The sequence below is a fragment of the Armigeres subalbatus genome, chromosome 3 (assembly GCF_024139115.2).
Source record: "Armigeres subalbatus isolate Guangzhou_Male chromosome 3, GZ_Asu_2, whole genome shotgun sequence".
Classification (NCBI taxonomy): domain Eukaryota; kingdom Metazoa; phylum Arthropoda; class Insecta; order Diptera; family Culicidae; genus Armigeres; species Armigeres subalbatus.
In genome coordinates this window covers 287,056,349-287,075,714 of record NC_085141.1, presented here as the reverse complement: position 1 = coordinate 287,075,714, position 19,366 = coordinate 287,056,349, and the positions used below count along the sequence as shown (strand labels likewise).

Here is a 19,366-nt window from a genome sequence, read left to right as displayed (position 1 = left end):
TCAGCCTACGGTATCTACCAGATCAACCAAAGATAAGGCAATGTCCTCATCATCGGCATATGCCTAATCCGGTCCAATAAAAATATGCGCATCATGTAAACCAGTGTTTCCCAACCGGTGGTCTGTGACCGTTTGGGTAAGGGGGTTGTATTGGTGAGACCATACTAAGGGGGGCGTGAAACATTCGAAAAGAATTCACCTTTTTCATGCACACGTTTTTTGGTATAATTATATTGATTCATGTGTACAAATATCAATTCATCAGAATCAGGAGATTTGAAAAAAGAGTTTCTTTCCTGTAGTGATTTAAAAACTACAACCAAAAGCGACGACATACAGTAGGTTAAATTTTTTTGAATCTGATGGCTTGCAGTAGGAATAAATTGGATTGATTTGTACAGATTGTGCACAAGCCATGCTAGGAGTAAAATCAGGATTTTAGAGAAGAATAAAAGAGCTTGCTCCACATTCCAAATGAGGGGCTTAGTGACAGATGGGTGTAGGTGACATTTTGGTCAAAATTGAGTTGATTACAGCAAAAATGCTTTGGTTCTCGAGCTTTGCGATAATATGTTGATATAGTTTGCACTATTTAAAAAAAATGTGAACATTCAAAGAAAATTAGTAATTTTTGAAACTTCCAAACAATTTGTATAAAGCGAAAAAACATCAAAAAAATATCAAACGCACCCATTTTTCTCAAAACTAACTTTTTGTCCCTTACACCCCTTTGCGCTTGACCCCCTCAAATGTGTTCATTGCATGATTCGCTGATATGCCCTTACTTGTATGTCCTACTTGTATGAATCGTGAACTTGGATTTCTCAATGTACGTTTGAACTGCATGCAGAGGTTTAGAGTTCAAAGAAATACATGCACGAGGCCCTTTTTACACTTCCGTACTCTGGTTATCAAATGGCAATGTTCTGAACTGCATTTTAATTTGAAGGATGAAATTAAAATTTTCTTGAAAACTCAGGGTAAGAATGCTAATAATTTGCTTGAAAAGGGATGACAGAAATGTCTCATTTTTGACCAACTAAACTTGCAAGCAAACCAATCTGAAGCAATTCAGAGACAAGCCTTCACGGGAATATTACAATGTTTTATATAATGTGCAGTTTGATTGAGGAAGAATCAACTTAATTAGATACATATTTAAAATTGGAACTCATGGCTTATCTTGACTCACTGGAGCAATGGAGTTTGATCGATATCTTCCTGAGCTGGTTTAAGAAGATCCTCCATTAGGTCGTCAACCGTTTTCGTTTACATTAGACGTGGCTAGCCTTCCAAATGATAATCAGAATGAATATTTGGATATGCAAAATGGTTCATCATCTAGTGAATTATTCTGTAAAAAAATTTTAACCACTTTTGGTGTGCATTATTCGAAGTTTATCTCAAAGTTGCAGTCTAAGCTTTGCAAATTCTAATATCGTTTACTTCTACTTAACTATGCAAGAGTGGATTTTCAACACATCTACAGATAAGGACCAGAGCAAGTATATAAATCGCACTGAATGAATTACTGCTGAAGGATGTATGTAATATTAGTTTGTTCTTGAATTTAGCAAGACATATTCAGGGGACCGCGGGCCATTTGGCTTATCATGAAGAGGATCACGATCCCGAAAAGGTTGGAAGCCATTGATGTAAACTTTTTTTCTTTTTTTACCCTTCCTTCGGAAGTGTCTATAATTTCACTTTGTATGCGTTACGCAGATGTGTTACGTATTAATGTATCAAGAAATCTCGTGAATTATTAAATAAAATGTATGGTATTTGAAACAAATAAACTTTGATATTGAAAATATAATTATAGAAATATGCATATTTTTCTGATTTGTTTCAAAGAAACAAATGATTTTAATTGAGGAACATATAGAAGCATGTACAAAAAAATCTTCTCAAAAACGCAAAAACATAAAAATTTAAAGGGATTTCAAAAATTTCTTCAGTGGAAGCTAGATAGCAAATGTGAGCATGTTTTGAGACACTAATAGACCACTTATATGCATGTATGTGTGCGTATGTGTGCAAATTCTGAAATTTACTACCATATAAATCTCACTCATTTTTAAGGTATTAAACAAGTTTAGTTTTACCAAATTAGGCATCCATAAGGCGAAATATATGTTATTATTGAACGCTATTGAGTTTCGCTCAGATCAATGACTGATTTAGTTAGTTTTGGATTAATTAATATCAATATCTCTGGTAATTAGGAGTACAATATTGCAATCAGCGTTACGATAGTTACTAAACATGTAACAATCGCAATTGAATCCGACGAGCGCCTTATAGATAGGCAGCATGAAGTACAGTGCGTTATTATTCGTTGAGTTGTCACTCAACCCATGACATCCGCCTTTGGGTAGGCACTTATTTTGTCTTTTTCACGGTAAATCGCCGTGGGAAGCTGAGTAGTTTTATCTCGTTTTAAATACTGGAGTCTGTAGAAAAAATCCATATAACTAAGGAAGGGTCAAAATCTCACTGTAGGTGGATTAATCGGGGTTTTTTTTTTGAGATTTTCAAAGTGTTCCAAAACGTTCTCAAGTTCAACCCAAAGTATCTACCGGATCGACCAAGGGTTTTTGCAATATCCTCAACATCGATATGTACCCAACCTAATTCAGTCAGCATATTAGCACCATGCAAACCCAATTTTCTTAAATATGAAATGTCAGGGTACTCCAAAACATTCTCGAGCTAAGCTCAAGGTATCTACCAGATCAATCAAGGCTTTTGCAATGTTTGCATCGTCGGCATATACATATGTAAACCTTATTTTCATGAATACGAGAAGTTCATAATACTCCAAAACGAAATCTACAGGTTAGAAGAAGCCTTGACATTAAAACTTTAACCCTCTCGGGACGGATGGGTCATATATGCTCAGCGTTTTAGATTGGCTGCGAAAAATCACAGAATACACAGCTAGGTACCCACTTTCTTCAACAAAATGTTCATCAGGATATCGACTACACAACTAAAAACATTTTAGGTCAAGTTTTACTGTGCCATGAAGACCCAGAAATCCGAAACCATTGGGGATATTTCGCTTCTGAGAACATGCAGATGAATTTGAAATGTTTGGATCCAATACCACATTGTTTGATAAATCTTAACACTCAATTAAGTTAATTCATCTTGATCGTTGGGACAGTGATCAATTTCCAGGAATGCGAGATGCTCAAGGTTCTCCAAAACGTTTTCAAGTTCAGCCTACGGTATCTACCAGATCAACCAAAGATAAGGCAATGTCCTCATCATCGGCATATGCCTTATCCGGTCCAATAAAAATATGCTCATGTAAACCAGTGTTTCCCAACCGGTGGTCTGTGACCGCTTGGGTGGAGGTGGGGGCTTGTGTTGGCGAGACCATACTAAGAGGGCCGTGAAACCTTCGAAAAGAATTCACCTTTTCATGCACACGTTTTTTGGTATAATTATATTGATTCATGTGTACAAATATCAATTCATTTTTGTAATCAGAATCACGAGATTTAAGAAAAGAGCTTCTCGTCTGTATTGATTTAAAAACCACAATCAAAAGTGACGACATACAGTAGGTTAAATTTGTTTTGAATCTGATGGCTTGCAGTAGGAATAAATTGGATTGATTTGTACAGATTGTGCACAAGCCATGCTAGGAGTAAAATCAGGATTTTAGAGAAGAATAAAAGAGCTTGCTCCACATTCCAAATGAGGGGGTTAGTGACAGATGGGTGTAAGTGACATTTTGGTCAAAATTGAGTTGATTACAGCAAAAAATGCTTTGGTTCTCGAGCTTTGCGGTAATATGTTGATATAGCTTGTACGATGTTTATAAAAAATGTGAAAATTCACAGAAAATTAATATTTTTTTGAACTTTCATACAATTTGTATGAAGCGAAAAAATATCAAAAAACTTTGCACCCATTTTTCTCAAAACTAACTTTTTGTCACTTACACCCCTTTGCGCTTGACCCCCTCAAATGTGTTCATTGCATGATTCGCTGATATGCCCTTACTTGTATGACCTACTTGTATGAATCGTGAACTTGGATTTCTCAATGCACGTTTGAACTCCATCAAGAAATGCATGCAGAGGTTTAAAGTTCAAAGAAATACATGCACGAGGCCCTTTTTACACTACCGTACTCTGATTATCAAATGGCAATGTTCTGAACTGCATTTTAATTTGAAGGATGAAATTAAAATTTTCTTGAAAACTCAGGGTAAGAATGCTAATAATTTGCTTGAAAAGGGATGACAGAAATGTCTCATTTTTGACCAACTAAACTTGCAAGCAAACCAATCTGAAGCAATTCAGAGACAAGCCTTCACGGGAATATTACAATGTTTTATATAATGTGCAGTTTGATTGAGGAAGAATCAACTTAATTAGATACATATTTAAAATTGGAACTCATGGCTTATCTTGACTCACTGGAGCAATGGAGTTTGATCGATATCTTCCTGAGCTGGTTTAAGAAGATCCTCCATTAGGTCGTCAACCGTTTTCGTTTACATTAGACGTGGCTAGCCTTCAAAATGATAATCAGAATGAATATTTGGATATGCAAAATGGTTCATCATCTCGTGAATTATTATGTGAAAAAATTTTAGCCACTTTTGGTGTGCATTATTCGAAGTTTATCTCAAAGTTGCGGTCTAAGCTTTGCAAATTCTAATACCGTTTACTTCTACTTAACTATGCAAGAGTGGGTTTTCAACACATCTCCAGATAAGGACCAGAGCAAGTACATAAATCGCACTGAATGAATTACTGCTGAAGGATGTATGTAATATTAGTTTGATCTTGATTTCAGCAAGACATATTCAGGGGGCCGCGGGCCATTTGACTCATCATAAAGAGGATCACGATCCCAAAAAGGTTGGAAACCATTGATGTGAACTATTTTTCTTTTTTTTACCCTTCCTTCGGAAGTGTCTATAATTTCACTTTGTATGCGTTACGCAGATGTGTTACGTATTAATGTATCAAGAAATCTCGTGAATTATTAAATAAAATGTATGGTATTTGAAACAAATAAACTTTGATATTGAAAATATAATTATAGAAATATGCATATTTTTCTGATTTGTTTCAAAGAAACAAATGATTTTAATTGAGGAACATATAGAAGCATGTACAAAAATCTTCTCAAAAACGCAAAAACATAAAAATTTGAAAGGATTTCAAAAATTTCTTCAGTGGAAGCTAGATAGCAAATGTGAGCATGTTTTGAGACACTAATAGACCACTTATATGCATGTATGTGTGCGTATGTGTGCAAATTCTGAAATTTACTACCATATAAATCTCACTCATTTTTAAGGTATTAAACAAGTTTAGTTTTACCAAATTAGGCATCCATAAGGCGAAATATATGTTATTATTGAACGCTATTGAGTTTCGCTCAGATCAATGACTGATTTAGTTAGTTTTGGATTAATTAATATCAATATCTCTGGTAATTAGGAGTACAATATTGCAATCAGCGTTACGATAGTTACTAAACATGTAACAATCGCAATTGAATCCGACGAGCGCCTTATAGATAGGCAGCATGAAGTACAGTGCGTTATTATTCGTTGAGTTGTCACTCAACCCATGACATCCGCCTTTGGGTAGGCACTTATTTTGTCTTTTCACGGTAAATCGCCGTGGGAAGCTGAGTAGTTTTATCTCGTTTTAAATACTGGAGTCTGTAGAAAAAATCCATATAACTAAGGAAGGGTCAAAATCTCACTGTAGGTGGATTAATCGGGGTTTTTTTTTTTAGATTTTCAAAGTGTTCCAAAACATTCTCAAGTTCAACCCAAAGTATCTACCGGATCGACCAAGGGTTTTTGCAATGTCCTTAACATCGATATGTACCCAACCTAATTCAGTCAGCATATTAGCACCATGCAAACCCAATTTTCCTGAATATGAGATGTCAGGGTACTCCAAAACATTCTCGAGCTAAGCTCAAGGTATCTACCAGATCAATCAAGGCTTTTGCAATGTTTGCATCGTCGGCATATACATATGTAAACCTTATTTTCATGAATACGAGATGTTCATAATACTCCAAAACGTTCTCAAGTTCAACCCAAAGTATCTACCGGATCAACAAACCTTATGCACTGTCCTCATCATCGGTATATACCTAATACGGTCCAATAGACATATACACATCATATAAACCCAATTTTCTTGAATACGAGATGTTCAAGGTACTCCAAAACGTTCTCAAGTTCAACGCAAAGTATCCACCGGATAAACCAAGGCTTTTTGCAATGACTTCAACTTCGATATGTACCCAACCTGGCTCTCTAGTTGAGCTCAAGTTCTACCAGATCAATCAAGGCTCTTGCAATGTTCTTATTTTCGACATATACCCAATCCGGTTCAATAGGCATAAGCGCATAATAAAAACCATTTTTTACAAGGTGTTCTTGGTACTCCAAAACGTTCGCAAGCTCAGTTCAAATAATCTACTAGATAAATCATGACTTTTGCAATGTCCTTATCGTCAGTGCGTGCCAAATCCGGTTTAAAAAGCATATGACCCTATTTTTCATCATCATAAGATGTCCACGGTCCTCCAAAATTATCTTGATTTAAACTTTAGATATCTACTTTATGCAAAATAACTAAGGAGGTGTTTGTGTCAATCTAGGTTCGTTCGAAAGTGACCGCGGACTTTTTTTTTGTTGGGGCGTAGAACCACTGAGTTCATGGACTTGGATTATTACATCAAACAATATGACTTCCAGGATATTTTAGCCAACCGTAAAGGCCTGCAATAGCTACAATACAAGTGATGATTGAAGTCATATAAGCTAAATGGACCTATTGGGATATATTTGAATTCATTCATAAGTTTGATCATTGGATAAATCAAATGGTCTGAGCTCCAGGACATTTTGAAAAATCAAAAAGGGTCTATAGTACAGTCGACCTTCGAGATGTAACACATTCGATATCGAGATGTGGAACAAAAGTTCTCGGAAAATTGATCGAAAGGACTATCAAAGTAACCGAGAAAATATTTTTGTATGGCATCATTTGTTTCCGCGAGTCGATATCGAGTCTTAGAACATTGATTCATGGAGGGTCCACTGTACCTTGTAAAAGAATTGAGTGAGATCCTATCAGCTCGATGGAACTGCAGGGATGTTTAGTGATGCACGGATATATCGTTCAGGACTTGGTTGATCGATTAGATCACATGTTCTGAATTCCAGGGCGTTTTGGAGAACCGAAAAGGCCTATAAAAGTAATGAGTGAAATTTGATCGGATCAATGGACCTCCTGGGATGTTTTTCTATGCACGGATACATTGTTCAGGGCTTGGTTAATCGGGTAGATTACATGTTCTGAACACCAGGACGTTCTGGAGAATTAAACAGGCCTGTAATACCTTGTGAAGTAATGAGTACCTTTCTATCATCCCGACGGACTTGCTGGGATGTTCAATGATGTATGGATACATCAATCAGGACTTGTTTGATCGGCTAGTTCACATGTTCTGAACTCCAGGGCGTTCTGGAAAACCGTAAAGATCTGTAGTAGCTTGTAAAAGTAATAAGTGAAATTGTATCGGCTCAATGGACTTGCTGTGATGTTCAACGATGCACGAATGCATCGTTCAGGACTTGGTTGAACGGGTAGATCATATGTTCTGAACTCCAGGCCGTTTTGGAGGCCCTGTTTTAAGTATTATGCTTAAATTCTTAATTATTTTACAAACGTTTCATTCCAGCCATTGATTTCGTTGCAATTTGTTATATGGTAGCAAAGCTCCCTGTAATAAAAAGAAAAGAAAATTTCACTTGATCTATATTAACTATAATCATTAACCTATTCAAGGACATGCCTTAATTGCAGTTACATGAGGTGGGTAGGGGGTTCAAAATTCCGATTTTTCGCGTTACCTAATTTGTGCACAAATTCTAATACCGTTATGTGTAAAAATAACCGCTGCAAATGTCACATCACTTTCCCTGATGAATTCCGATCTTTATGATTAGCCCACCCAGCTAACACAACTTCCTACTAGTGGTAATTATGGAGATGCAGAGGTAGTTTCGGTCTCTAGTAGCAGCAATAATCATACACTAACATTCCTTTCCTTTCCCAACTGACTGTAAGGACTTGGCCGGCGCTGTTATTGATCATCAGCTGAAAGCTGCTGAAACGTTTGCTTTAAGAATAGATGGTAAACCTAACCACTATTCATTTGGGTCACAATTTGCACTAGCTCTGCTCAATCATGGACTAGAAACTATTGTTATGTACAGTTAGTCTAAGCTAAGCAATGAAAAGCAAAAGATCAGTTCCGCTGAACGACATTTTCGGCGGTATGTCCATTTCAACCATATGACATTTTCAGCCAAACGGTATTTTTGGCGAAATAACCAGTTGTTCTTTTCGGTCAAATAATTTTTTCGCCTGATATTGAGCCCAACAACTTTTAATTTTCAACGAAGGCGGCATATGATTTCTTTCTCATAACTTGACTGAAAGTCATTCGGCCATTTGTTCGAATGCCACCTGACCGAATAACACGTTAAGCCGGAAGCCATTAACTGAATTTGATCTGGCCGAATGGAACGTTTGGCAAAAACGGTTATTTGCTCGATAATGGTGTGGCCAAAAAAAAAAATGACGCTAAAAAATTGTGGCCACTGTAAGAACGCTAATATCGATTGAGTTTTGCGTTTATTTGCATGTTTCAAATTTGTGAATGAAAATACATTCAAAATCACAAAATATGTTTATCTGTGTGTGGTGAAAGGCGACATATGGTAGAAAAAGTGAATTGCTGATCAGTAGCCAAAAATATTGACCAATTAGACCAAATGACCCTTTCTGCCAAACGATTTTTTTTAATTTCTTTTTTTTTATTTCTTTATTAAAGTGATTTTTTGAATAATTATAAAGTTCATCACTGTGCCAAACGATCATTTCCGTCGAAGGTCATTTTTGGCCAAATGTCTCATAAGGCAAAATATCAGTTTCTCCAAATGGCAATATCGACCGTATGCCCATTTCGGCTAGGTTTGGGCCCAGTGGTTGTTCTGGCAAACGACATATTCAACCAAAAAACAACGATCAAAAATTTGATTTTAACAAATAATTCTCTGAATTAAGAAAAATTCTTCCAAATTCCACAAGAGAATCTTTGGAATCTCAATAAGAAACTCAATAGACTAGAAGTTATTCGATATTTGCACGGGTAGTTTTCCTTTATTTTCATTGGAAATTGTTTGGATTTTTCCGGATTGTGCACTTAAATTTAAATTGAATTTTCACGGAAATTTACTCGGGAATACTCTTGGAATTTCGAAGGAAATTATTCGGTTTTCAACAAAAAATTTCCACTTGAAGTTCTTCTTAGTTTTCACGGATTTTTTAAATATCAACGGGCACACAACTCTAATTAAAATATTCAATATCGTTTCTCGATACAGTGATCTAATTCATCGGCGTTGTGAAAAATCTTATTTTAAATCCAATTTTAAAATTCAACTACAGTTGTAAACGTTCCGATCTATTAAGGCTCAACAATGACCATCACTGTTTTCTTGTTGACATTTTCTCCATGTTTTTGTTTTCATTATCTACAAATAAAAAATCACAGCTGTCACAGCTTAAAGATTCGAAATATATAAAGAATACTCATTCCTCTTGAAGATTATGATAAGCTAATTTACTGATTTGTGAAATATTTCCTCGCACAGAAGATAAAGTGTATAACATGATAAATCGTTCGAAGAATATTAAACTCATATAGTGCCTCGATATAAGAAGAAGAAAAACAACGAAAAAGTGTTTCCAAAGGGATCGCCGTTCCCCCTAGAACGGACACGATCTCGTCCCCACCAGCAAAGCAAATGATGCTCGCGCACAGCCGGCCCAATGAATTGGCACCGACTTAGTGACAAACTAGCGCCACTCAAGATGATGGCCTCCACGAAGAAGGTCGACTATCTGGCGTCGAGCACGCCGACGTCCACCGCAACGCCATCCTCCACCAGCCAGCCGGACAGTCTCGATCTGGACTACGACATGTGGCAGGGCCAGTTCGAGTTTGTCGGGCCTACGGTGGATCCCGTTACTGCCATCATGAACGGCAGCAGCGGTCTTATCGCACAGCAAACCCGCACCGCTTCATCTAGTCTGGAAGATTTACGCTTAAACGACTACATACCTCCCGATCAGCCGGTGCTGATCGACGAGGAAACCTTCCTGAGTCTTCACCCGAACGACTTTCCCCCCTCCGGACCGCACTCCGGGTTCTATCTGGATGAGTACAACAGCGGATCCTTCGAAACGCAACAGCTGAACAACAACAACAACCTTCTCACAAACAATAACATCAACAGCAGTAACATACTCAACAACAAACTGCTGAACAACAAAACCAACAACCTGATAAGCTCGGTTATTGTTGACGAGAAGAATGCCAAAAACAATCTCATCAACAACAATCTGAAGCTGATCAACGACAATCCGGAGCTGGGGAACAAATTTATCCTGAAGTCGAGCAATGGGCATCACAGAATGAATGACCTCATTAAAACCGATCTTTGTGATAACCTGAACGAACAGGTAAGTTGCAATATTTGTATTTATGGGAGTTTGCTGTGATTTATCAGTTGTATCATATTCATATATTCCATTTTCTGTTTGTGAATTATCTAATGGGTCATTACTACTTCCAAATTTTTATAACATTGCTTTTCAGATTTTTGGAATCTTATTTAGGGTAAAGTGCCCAATAGTGGACCCCCAACCAATAGTGGACCCTCCAGCCATTTTTGCATTATTACAGCACAATGTAAACATTTTGCTATGAAATTCCATCGGGAGAACCTACCTTACAGTCCTATGATTTGATTACATGCATTGGAAATGCTATGGCAAGTAAAATTAAATGATTTTTTACAATTCTATGAAAAATGAACACGAGAGTGTCCATTATAGGAATATTTTGGGGGGTCCATAATAGGGAAGAAGAACGTCCCGAAACGGAACATAAAAATCAAATGAAGTGTCGACTATAGGGAAGCAAATTCCTATTATGGACCCCCAGGGGGTCTACTATAGGGCGAATTCAGTCAGACTTTAAAATGTCAATTTCAACGAATAACGTCGTGTATTTGAGTGTTTTATGTATGTATCGTGAAGAGGAGATGCAGAACTTGGTATTAGATGTCAAGCAGAATTAATATGTTGAACATTTCTACTCCTTATGACAAAAAGACCAAAATTTCGCTACTAGGGGGTCCACTATTGGGCATTTTACCCTACTTTAATTTTAATCTTGCCTTCGCCGAATGATGTCTTCTCCGACACTTGGCTAATTACAAACACATTCTTCCACACTGCGACGGAAAGGCAAACAACGGTTATTTTCGGTTCAACTGAAGTACACCCCACGTTGCTTGCGGGGCTGACATCTCGTCTGGGAGGTGACAATGATTCGCACAAAAAGACACAACAAAGTGCCAATTTGGAAAACCGAGTTCACTGCGCTCCTGCTATATTATTACGCAAGTGATCGCGCGATGACTGACTGCTGCGCGCATTTTTTCGGTGATAATTTCTCACACGGTTTGCTGCAAACGTTATGAAGTTCATTAAACTGCTCTTCTCCGGTGGGGGTGATGGATGTACTTAGAAGTGCTTAGTGCACTCTAAGTTGAAATAGAACGCAGAGCCATTTCAACAAAATGTCATTTTGGGATGATTTCAGTAAGACAGCCTGTCATAGCTCTTCTGTCTGATGTTACGTCAAAGATAAAGAACAATGGACATTTTTTTGTTGGGTAAGGTTCTCGTTCAAATGCTTTTGAACTTGATTTTGTCATCATTTCTTATACAATAAAACATTGCACGGCAAAGCAGACACCGAAAACAGTCAAATATGGGAGCTTTGTGTTTAAAACCCTTTATTTGGACAGGTTAGGTATTTGAATTGTTGACACTCCCAAACGTGCGCGTTGTTCTTTCTCCAGTTTTAATAACACTAAATCTGAATCCATAGTACTTGTCACTCAATTTACTATTTTCCTGTTGAATAAGGAAATATGTTTTTTCTTCAATTCATCAATAATAAAACAATTTTAAAATAATTTCTACGATATAGTCATTTTAAGAGATCAGATTCTTTTCAAAACATATTATGCTTTACTGGAAATTTTCTTCAAAACTCTGTTGAAATTTTCATTCTTTGGCATCCAAACTCTATCAATGGAAAGTTCATGGATATCAAGTAGGTTTAATTCTAGTCTTGTATTGAATCAGATAAAATAAAGTCAAAGCTCCGTGGTATTAGATAATCCAATTTTGGTAGCACGAACGACCCTTTGTTCGGCTACTAGGAATGATAATGACCTAACAGCGTAACGAAGAGAAAAATGACACAACTGATTGAAATTGATTGCCCTTCGCCTCCGGTTCGGACCGCATAACTAATGCCCGCCAATCTAAATTCCCCGTCTGAGTAATCGCCATGATAAGTTGAAGAGTTCTGCTGAAAAGGGAAGTTACGCCACCCAGTAAATAATTTTCGCTTGCAAAAGTGGAGTACAACGGCCGGCTTCACCAGAGCAGAGCGCCAAGACGACGGGATGTGATTCATTTGCTTTCTCTCTGTTGACCGCGTTACGCTAGGCTCTGAGTGGTTTTTGTTTTTGATTGCTTTGGGTGCTTCCAGTCGTACTGGATTGCGTAACAGACTGAACGACGACGATGCGACCTAACTCCTAATCGACGTGTTTCGTTTATCTACTTACAGCTAGAGATATTACAACGACAGGTGACGAACCTGGCGGACACGCAAAACAATGCCGACGATCGCACCAGCAGGACGAAGGCGGAGTACGCCGTGCTACAGGCCCGTTACCATATGCTGGAAGAACAGCTAAGAGAGGTAAGTTGAGTTTATTTTTATAGTTTAACCTCAACTATTCCGACACTTTTACAGTGTACCTGTTTCCATATATTTGGCATCTGAAGCTGAATATTTCAACATTTATGCTTAGTACAACATTTAGGTTTGAAACAAAAAGTTTGCCCTATTGACCATTAAGGTTATTCAGATGAAAACTACTGATTTTGCATATATTGTTTGAAGTCTGCTATGAAAAAAATGTTTTTTCCATCGAATTTCTATCATTCGTCTGTTTACTCGACTGACTGTTATAGACTCGAAAATAAATGAAAGCAACATTTCTCCGTTTCTGTCTGTACAGAGAATACACCCATTGAAACTCCTATGGAAATTCAAAAAAATATCCTTCGAGAATTGAGAAGAGTTCTTCTTGGAAATGTTACTCCAATAAAACATCAGAAGAATATTTCTGAGATATTCAGAAGGTTTTCTCGGGGATATCCAAAAGAAGGCTCAAACAAGTTTTCCGGACTATTTTAAAAGAATTTTCCGTTAGAATTGCAAATAATTTCCTAATAAAATTTAGAAGAATGTCCCGGAGAAATATAAAAAAATATAGGAAATACAAAAGAAAGGAGGAGTATCTGGAAATTTTGAAAAAGTGGTGCAGAAAATCCGAGAAAATTTCGTGTATATTCAGATGATTTTCCCGAAGAAATTCATATGAATTTTCCGTTAAATTTAAGAATAAATTCGGCTTGAAATTCAGAAGCCTTTCCTGGAGAAATTTAAAAGAATTTTCCTTGGGAATTCGGAAACACAAATATAATCTATAACGCTGGACGACAAAATATTTTTGTTTGCATTCGGGATGCTTAAATGACGCATTTGTAGCTTAGGACCTCGGAAATCGGCTGATGACTAGCGATAGTTGATTGACTGGGACAATTCGAGATTATTTGGTCACAAAATAGAGAAACTTCGTCGCTTCTTTGCCGTTGAAGTCACTTGCATGTTTTATGTTTCGATATGTTTATGTCCCATAAGTGTTTTTCGAGAGAACAACATTGGCTTCCGAAGCAGCAGGATGGGTAGGGATATTGAAAATGACACTTCAAGAGTGACGCATATTTCAAGCTTTATCTGGTAAAAAGGCGAATGTCGCAAGAAAGAATTCTCTTCATCGACTTCCCCTCTTTTGAATAAAAGTGACAAGCAGAGAATTTCTTTGCACCTCAGAATGCAAATTTACATTGTTTTTTATCATTCTAAGGTGATAAACTACAAAGGAATTCGCGGCTTGTTACTTTTATTTAAAAGAGGGGAAGTTGACGAACAGAATTCTCTTTCGCGACATTCGCTCTTATTCCAGATAGAGCTTGATTTTATTGGCACATGGTAGACTACAAAAGTAAGCACGCTGAAAAGAGGTAATAAACTATAGAGGAAGATTGTCGCTGTCGTCACTGGCGAAACATCTTTTACTGGCGAGGATAGGGCACTAAATGTCAACGAAGGAAAAGTCAGAACGTTTTGACAGTTATGTACCCAACATGTTTGGGGACGAGAACAAAAGGAACCGCAGCGACAATCGTCCTCTATAGTTTATAACCTATATTGCACGCTGAGACCGTAGAGCACAGCCTCGGTTCAGCTTGTGCGAAGATAGTATAGTGACGTCACATGTTTACATTCAATCGGAATGTTTACATACATGCTGAACCTGCCATGTTTTTGTATGCCGTGGTCGTCGTCTCGGTGGGATCTACAATCCCTGTCTACTTCGATCTCTCCGCTAATTAAGGTTTGGCTTGACTCCCCCACACAATCTCCAATCAAGTGTTCGGTCCTGATCCTGACTATGAGGTCTATCGCCTCGATCGTAGTGATCTCAACAGCAGAAAGAGACTCCACAGGAGCTTAAGTTCTTTTCGTGATTCGAAACGGGCTAAAAGCAAGTGCTATAGAGATCCCCGTTTGGGAATGTCTCGAGCAAATTGATGTGAAGAATCGTATAGGAGTCGTGACATCGAGTACATTGAATGTCACTGTCGGTCCGTATCTACGATTGTGGGGAATTTCACTGCAACTGACGAAACTCTAGTGCCATCTACGATTTAAGGGGGCAGCGCTAAACCTTCTCCATAGATAGCACAGTGCGTCAACTCTATCAAAAATGAACCATGTGGAAAATGTCCCGTCAAAAATTTTTATTCGCTCAATCGATTATTTGGCTTATTTAAGGTCAACTTTCTCAAAGAACCCATATTTTTTGAAGCCTCTAACTATTTTTAAAATCAAAAACAAAAACCGAAAAAGTGCTGCAAGTGTGAACCGGCGTGATAAATTCACCCGATGTGCGTTCAAAATCGGGCCAATCTACAAAAAACAGCACTTTAATTTTTTATTTTTCCATAAATAAATATAAGAAAAGAATTTCCATAAATAAATATAAAAAAGCAATCTACTGTGCTTTTTTTCATAGATGACCTCTTCTTTAAAAGCGTTTAAAGCTCATGTAAAATTTCATCAGCTTTATTACTTTCTTGTATTTTTTATGGAAATTTTCTTATTTTTTATTGCTCTTTATTGATTATTTTGTGGAAAAATTTTAATTTTTTGTGGAAAAAAAATAATTATTTTGTGGAAAATTTAGTAATTGTTTATTGCTAATATTGATTTATTTATGGAAATTTTGTATTTTTTAGGTGGAACATTTTGGAAAATTCTCCTTTTATAATTGCAATTTTGCTTTAAAAAGTGCTTATTTATTTTTGTTTTGTGGAAAATTCTTAATTGTTTATGGAAATTTTGTTTTATTTGTGGAAATTTTATATTTATTTATTGCCCAGGGTATCTTCATTGGCAATTTCTCAATTGTTTATGGAAAATTTCTAATTTTTAATGGAAATTTTATTTTGCTGCCATGAAGTTTTTGACGGGAAAGGTCAATTATTGTTGTTAAGTCCTACACACTTAGTTTTTATTTCTGCAGCTCGGCAAAAATCCGCACAGCCGTGCGCCAGTAAAATAAAAAACTGATATTTCAGCAAAAATGGCGTTTGTTAGCTGATTTTCGGCAAAATATTTGCTGATTTCCAGTAATTTTAACAGAAATCTCGACAAAAAACATGTTTGCTGGGGCACGGCTGTGCGAATCTCGGTAAAAGTTCAACATTTTGCTGAAATCCCGGTAAAAAAATTAAGTGTGTATGTTTTATGAGCGCCCGAAAGACCACCCCATCCATCACTACTGCCCCGATTCCACATCACCAGCCTTTGGTTGTTTGGAGTCCAACAAGTTTGGATAGCAATTACGGAGTATTTGGAACAATTTCGCAGGCATATTTTCGGACTTCAACGATGTTCCACGTTTGTCATATATGCTGACGACCTTCAGTTTTTCTTCAAGTTAATTCATTCAACAAATGCCAGTTTTTGCAACAACAATCATATAATTTTGGCGAGTGGTGCATGATAGATCGTATGGCGGTCAATCTAGCAAAGTGTATGGTGATATCATCCTCTAAGAAAGGGAACAAATTAACTTCGAGCTTTTTGTGAAAAACATCGAACGTACAACCCATTTAAAAGACGTATGTTGTTGACAAGGCTTCACGAACATTGAAAAACAGGACGGCGGAAAAGTTATCCGACATACAATTCCTGAAATTTCTTCACTGTTTTTGTACGATCGGTTATGGAGTACTTTGAAATCCTGATACCAAGATAGAATCGAATCTGCATAACGACGTTTTATATGTTTTGCTTTGTGTAAGCTTCCGTGGAAAGATCCTTTATGGTTACTGATATGGAACCCCTTAGGGTCCATCCATAGGGGCCCTCCTTAGGCGTGCGGTAAGATGCGCGGCTACAAAGCAAGACCATGCTGAGGGTGGTTGGTTTCGATTCCCGATGCCGGTCGAGGAAATTTTTGGTTTGGAAATTGTCTCGACTTCCCTGGGCGACTTCTGTGTTAGCCTCATGATATACTAATGCAAAAATGGTAACTTGGTTTAGAAACCTCGCGGTTAATAACTGCACAGATAAAAATATGTTGTGATTTTAAATGTATTTTCATGCACACATTTGGAGCATGAAAATAAACGTAACATTCAATCGATCTCACTGTTATTTTAAATTGAAATAAATTTAAACTGTGCTTTCTTGCAAAAGTCAATCAAATTTAATTGAATATCGAATGTTTATTCGTTTGATAGAGTTAGCTTCAATATTACACGTCGTTGAATTTTCAAAATTATTTGCTGTGTGTGGAAGTGCTTAATGAACACTAAGTTGCGAGGCGGCAATGTCCAAGTGGGGAATGTAATGCCAATGAAGTAGAAGAAGAAGAAGAAGGGTCTATCCATATGCCAGAGTTTTATGCGGGATGGCAAATGTGCATGGTCCATACACATTTTTGAAATTTATGTGAGCAGTTGTCCACGCTAGGGAATGGAGTTTCTAAAATTCATTAAAACTTGTCCACGTGGCACATGGACAGCCCCTTAGGGTTAGACGTGAAACTTGAAGGTCCCTACTGGTGGCAAATTTACTGCAAAGCCGAATCTACTGCAGTCCTATAACACTCGATGAAATGTTAGCGTTTGATCTAGAGCCCTGCGCAATAATGTAATGCTCTGATTACCACCAACTACTGCATAAACTACAACTACCTTCCACGACATACACTTTGCCCCTCGAAAGCTAAAAAATATATAAAATATTCAGTATTCCATTTTATTTGAATCTGAATCTGATTCTACATGTTTTCCAAGTGAATAGAGGTTGGGACTTACCAAATATAGTATATTAACAATATAGTCCACTTCGTGAATCCCCATATATTAGGCAAGAGACAGCACATTCACACCATCTTGCGTCAGAAAAGGAAACTAACGCCTGAAAACGATAGCCAAGGGGTGCGATAATTGCAAAAATCACACTTATTTCACAATTTTTGAAAATTCGAATTACATTTTTCAAAATTTTATTTTTAAGCTCAGATATCCAAATGGGGTCATGGGATGATTTCTAGCATATTATTTTGACATGTTATACTGCATATTGAATCATAGTTTTAAGTACCCCTCGGAATGTCTATTCACTACCTTGCTTGCCTTTTGTGACACCGCGGCGCTACTGCGTTGTCTTTTCATATCAGCCAGAGTGGACTATATTGGAAATAGAGTATATTTGGATTTACGTCAATTTCTCAAAGTAAACGTTTCAGAAGAGGGCCGTCCAGAAACCACGTGGTCATATAGGGGGGGAGGGGGGGGTTTGGAAAATGACCACGATAAGCCACATGGGGGGAGGGGGGTGTTGCTCTCGAACCACGTGGTTTTTTTTAACACGTAAATTTTTGGTAAATAACAATAGCGGTGTAAAAAATACAAATCATCAAAATTTAATGATTTAATCATTAAACGCAAAGCGCATCTTAGGGCCGATGCCCACGTAGCGTCTTTTCAATTCAGTGTTAAAATGAATTTAGCATTAAGCATCGAGAAAACCCGGTAACGCAGCGTCGATCGCAACGCCGATGCATATCTGGAGTTATTTGGCCAACTTAGCTTTAGATCCTATTTCCATAAAAAAAATAAACGAAAAGCAGGTTGCGTTTCAGTCTCAATTTTCACAAAAAAATTGGGAAAGAAAATGAAAAATATTTTCTAAACATTCCGCCGCAGATGGTTTTTGGCATCACGCCGCCGACACTTTTGCATCAGCGGACTACAGCTACAATTTTGAAAACTGTTCATGTTTTTACAATAATTCAAGAAAAATCTTCAAAAGAATGTCTTGTGGATATTCAGGAAAAATCCAGTAAAAAATTTCCTGTAAAACTTTGACCTTACTTCATACAATCCTGATAAAGTGCTAGCATTCAGAATGTTTTTGAACAATTCTCTCTGGAAAATTTTGCTACAAATTGGTCATGAAAAAAAACAAAATATCGCCAGTGTAAATGCCGAAAAATTCCATGTGAATTCTGTCTGAAAATTCAAAACAGTCTCGTGGGAAATACATATAATTTTGGTGGAAAAAATGTTCATATTTTCATATTTTTTTTACATTCTAATGAATTTCTTCGACAAGTTCTTCCGAATCTTCACCAGAAATTCCATTTCATTTCTAAAATAAGTTTTTCGAGCATTTTAGGGAGTGCACTTCAAAATGTTTAGTCTCCAGTTAGCCTTACGAGCAAAGGCATAGGATTGCCAATCCGGAGATGACGAGTTCGATTCTCGTTCCTGTCTAGGATGTTTTCGGGTGTCAAACATTGTCGACACCCTAGGTATAATGTATCCTTCGTACTTGCTACACAAGATATATAATCGTACAATTGCTGACATTTAAAACTTTCAATTTATAACTGAGGAAATGCTAATAGAATACTGAGTTGAAAGCAGACCAACTTCCAGTTGGAATATGGAGCCATAGAAGAAGAAGAAGACTTCTAAATTTTTCAAGAAAA

At 37.1% G+C, this 19,366-nt stretch overlaps 1 protein-coding gene across 15 annotated transcripts in view; it reads left to right on the top strand.

Moving 5' to 3' along the window:
* LOC134224745 (rab11 family-interacting protein 4B) overlaps window positions 1–19,366 on the top strand; it is a 330,754-nt gene that overhangs the window by 280,318 nt on the left and 31,070 nt on the right. For 9 of the 15 annotated variants that reach the window (XM_062704294.1, XM_062704293.1, XM_062704292.1 and 6 more), the window contains one exon: window positions 12,790–12,924. In XM_062704294.1, the coding sequence (XP_062560278.1) occupies window positions 12,790–12,924 (135 nt within the window). Of the gene's footprint in view, window positions 1–9,716; window positions 10,599–12,789; window positions 12,925–19,366 lie in introns of those variants that run through there. The other 6 variants (XM_062704286.1, XM_062704291.1, XM_062704287.1 and 3 more) reach the window with 2 other exon arrangements.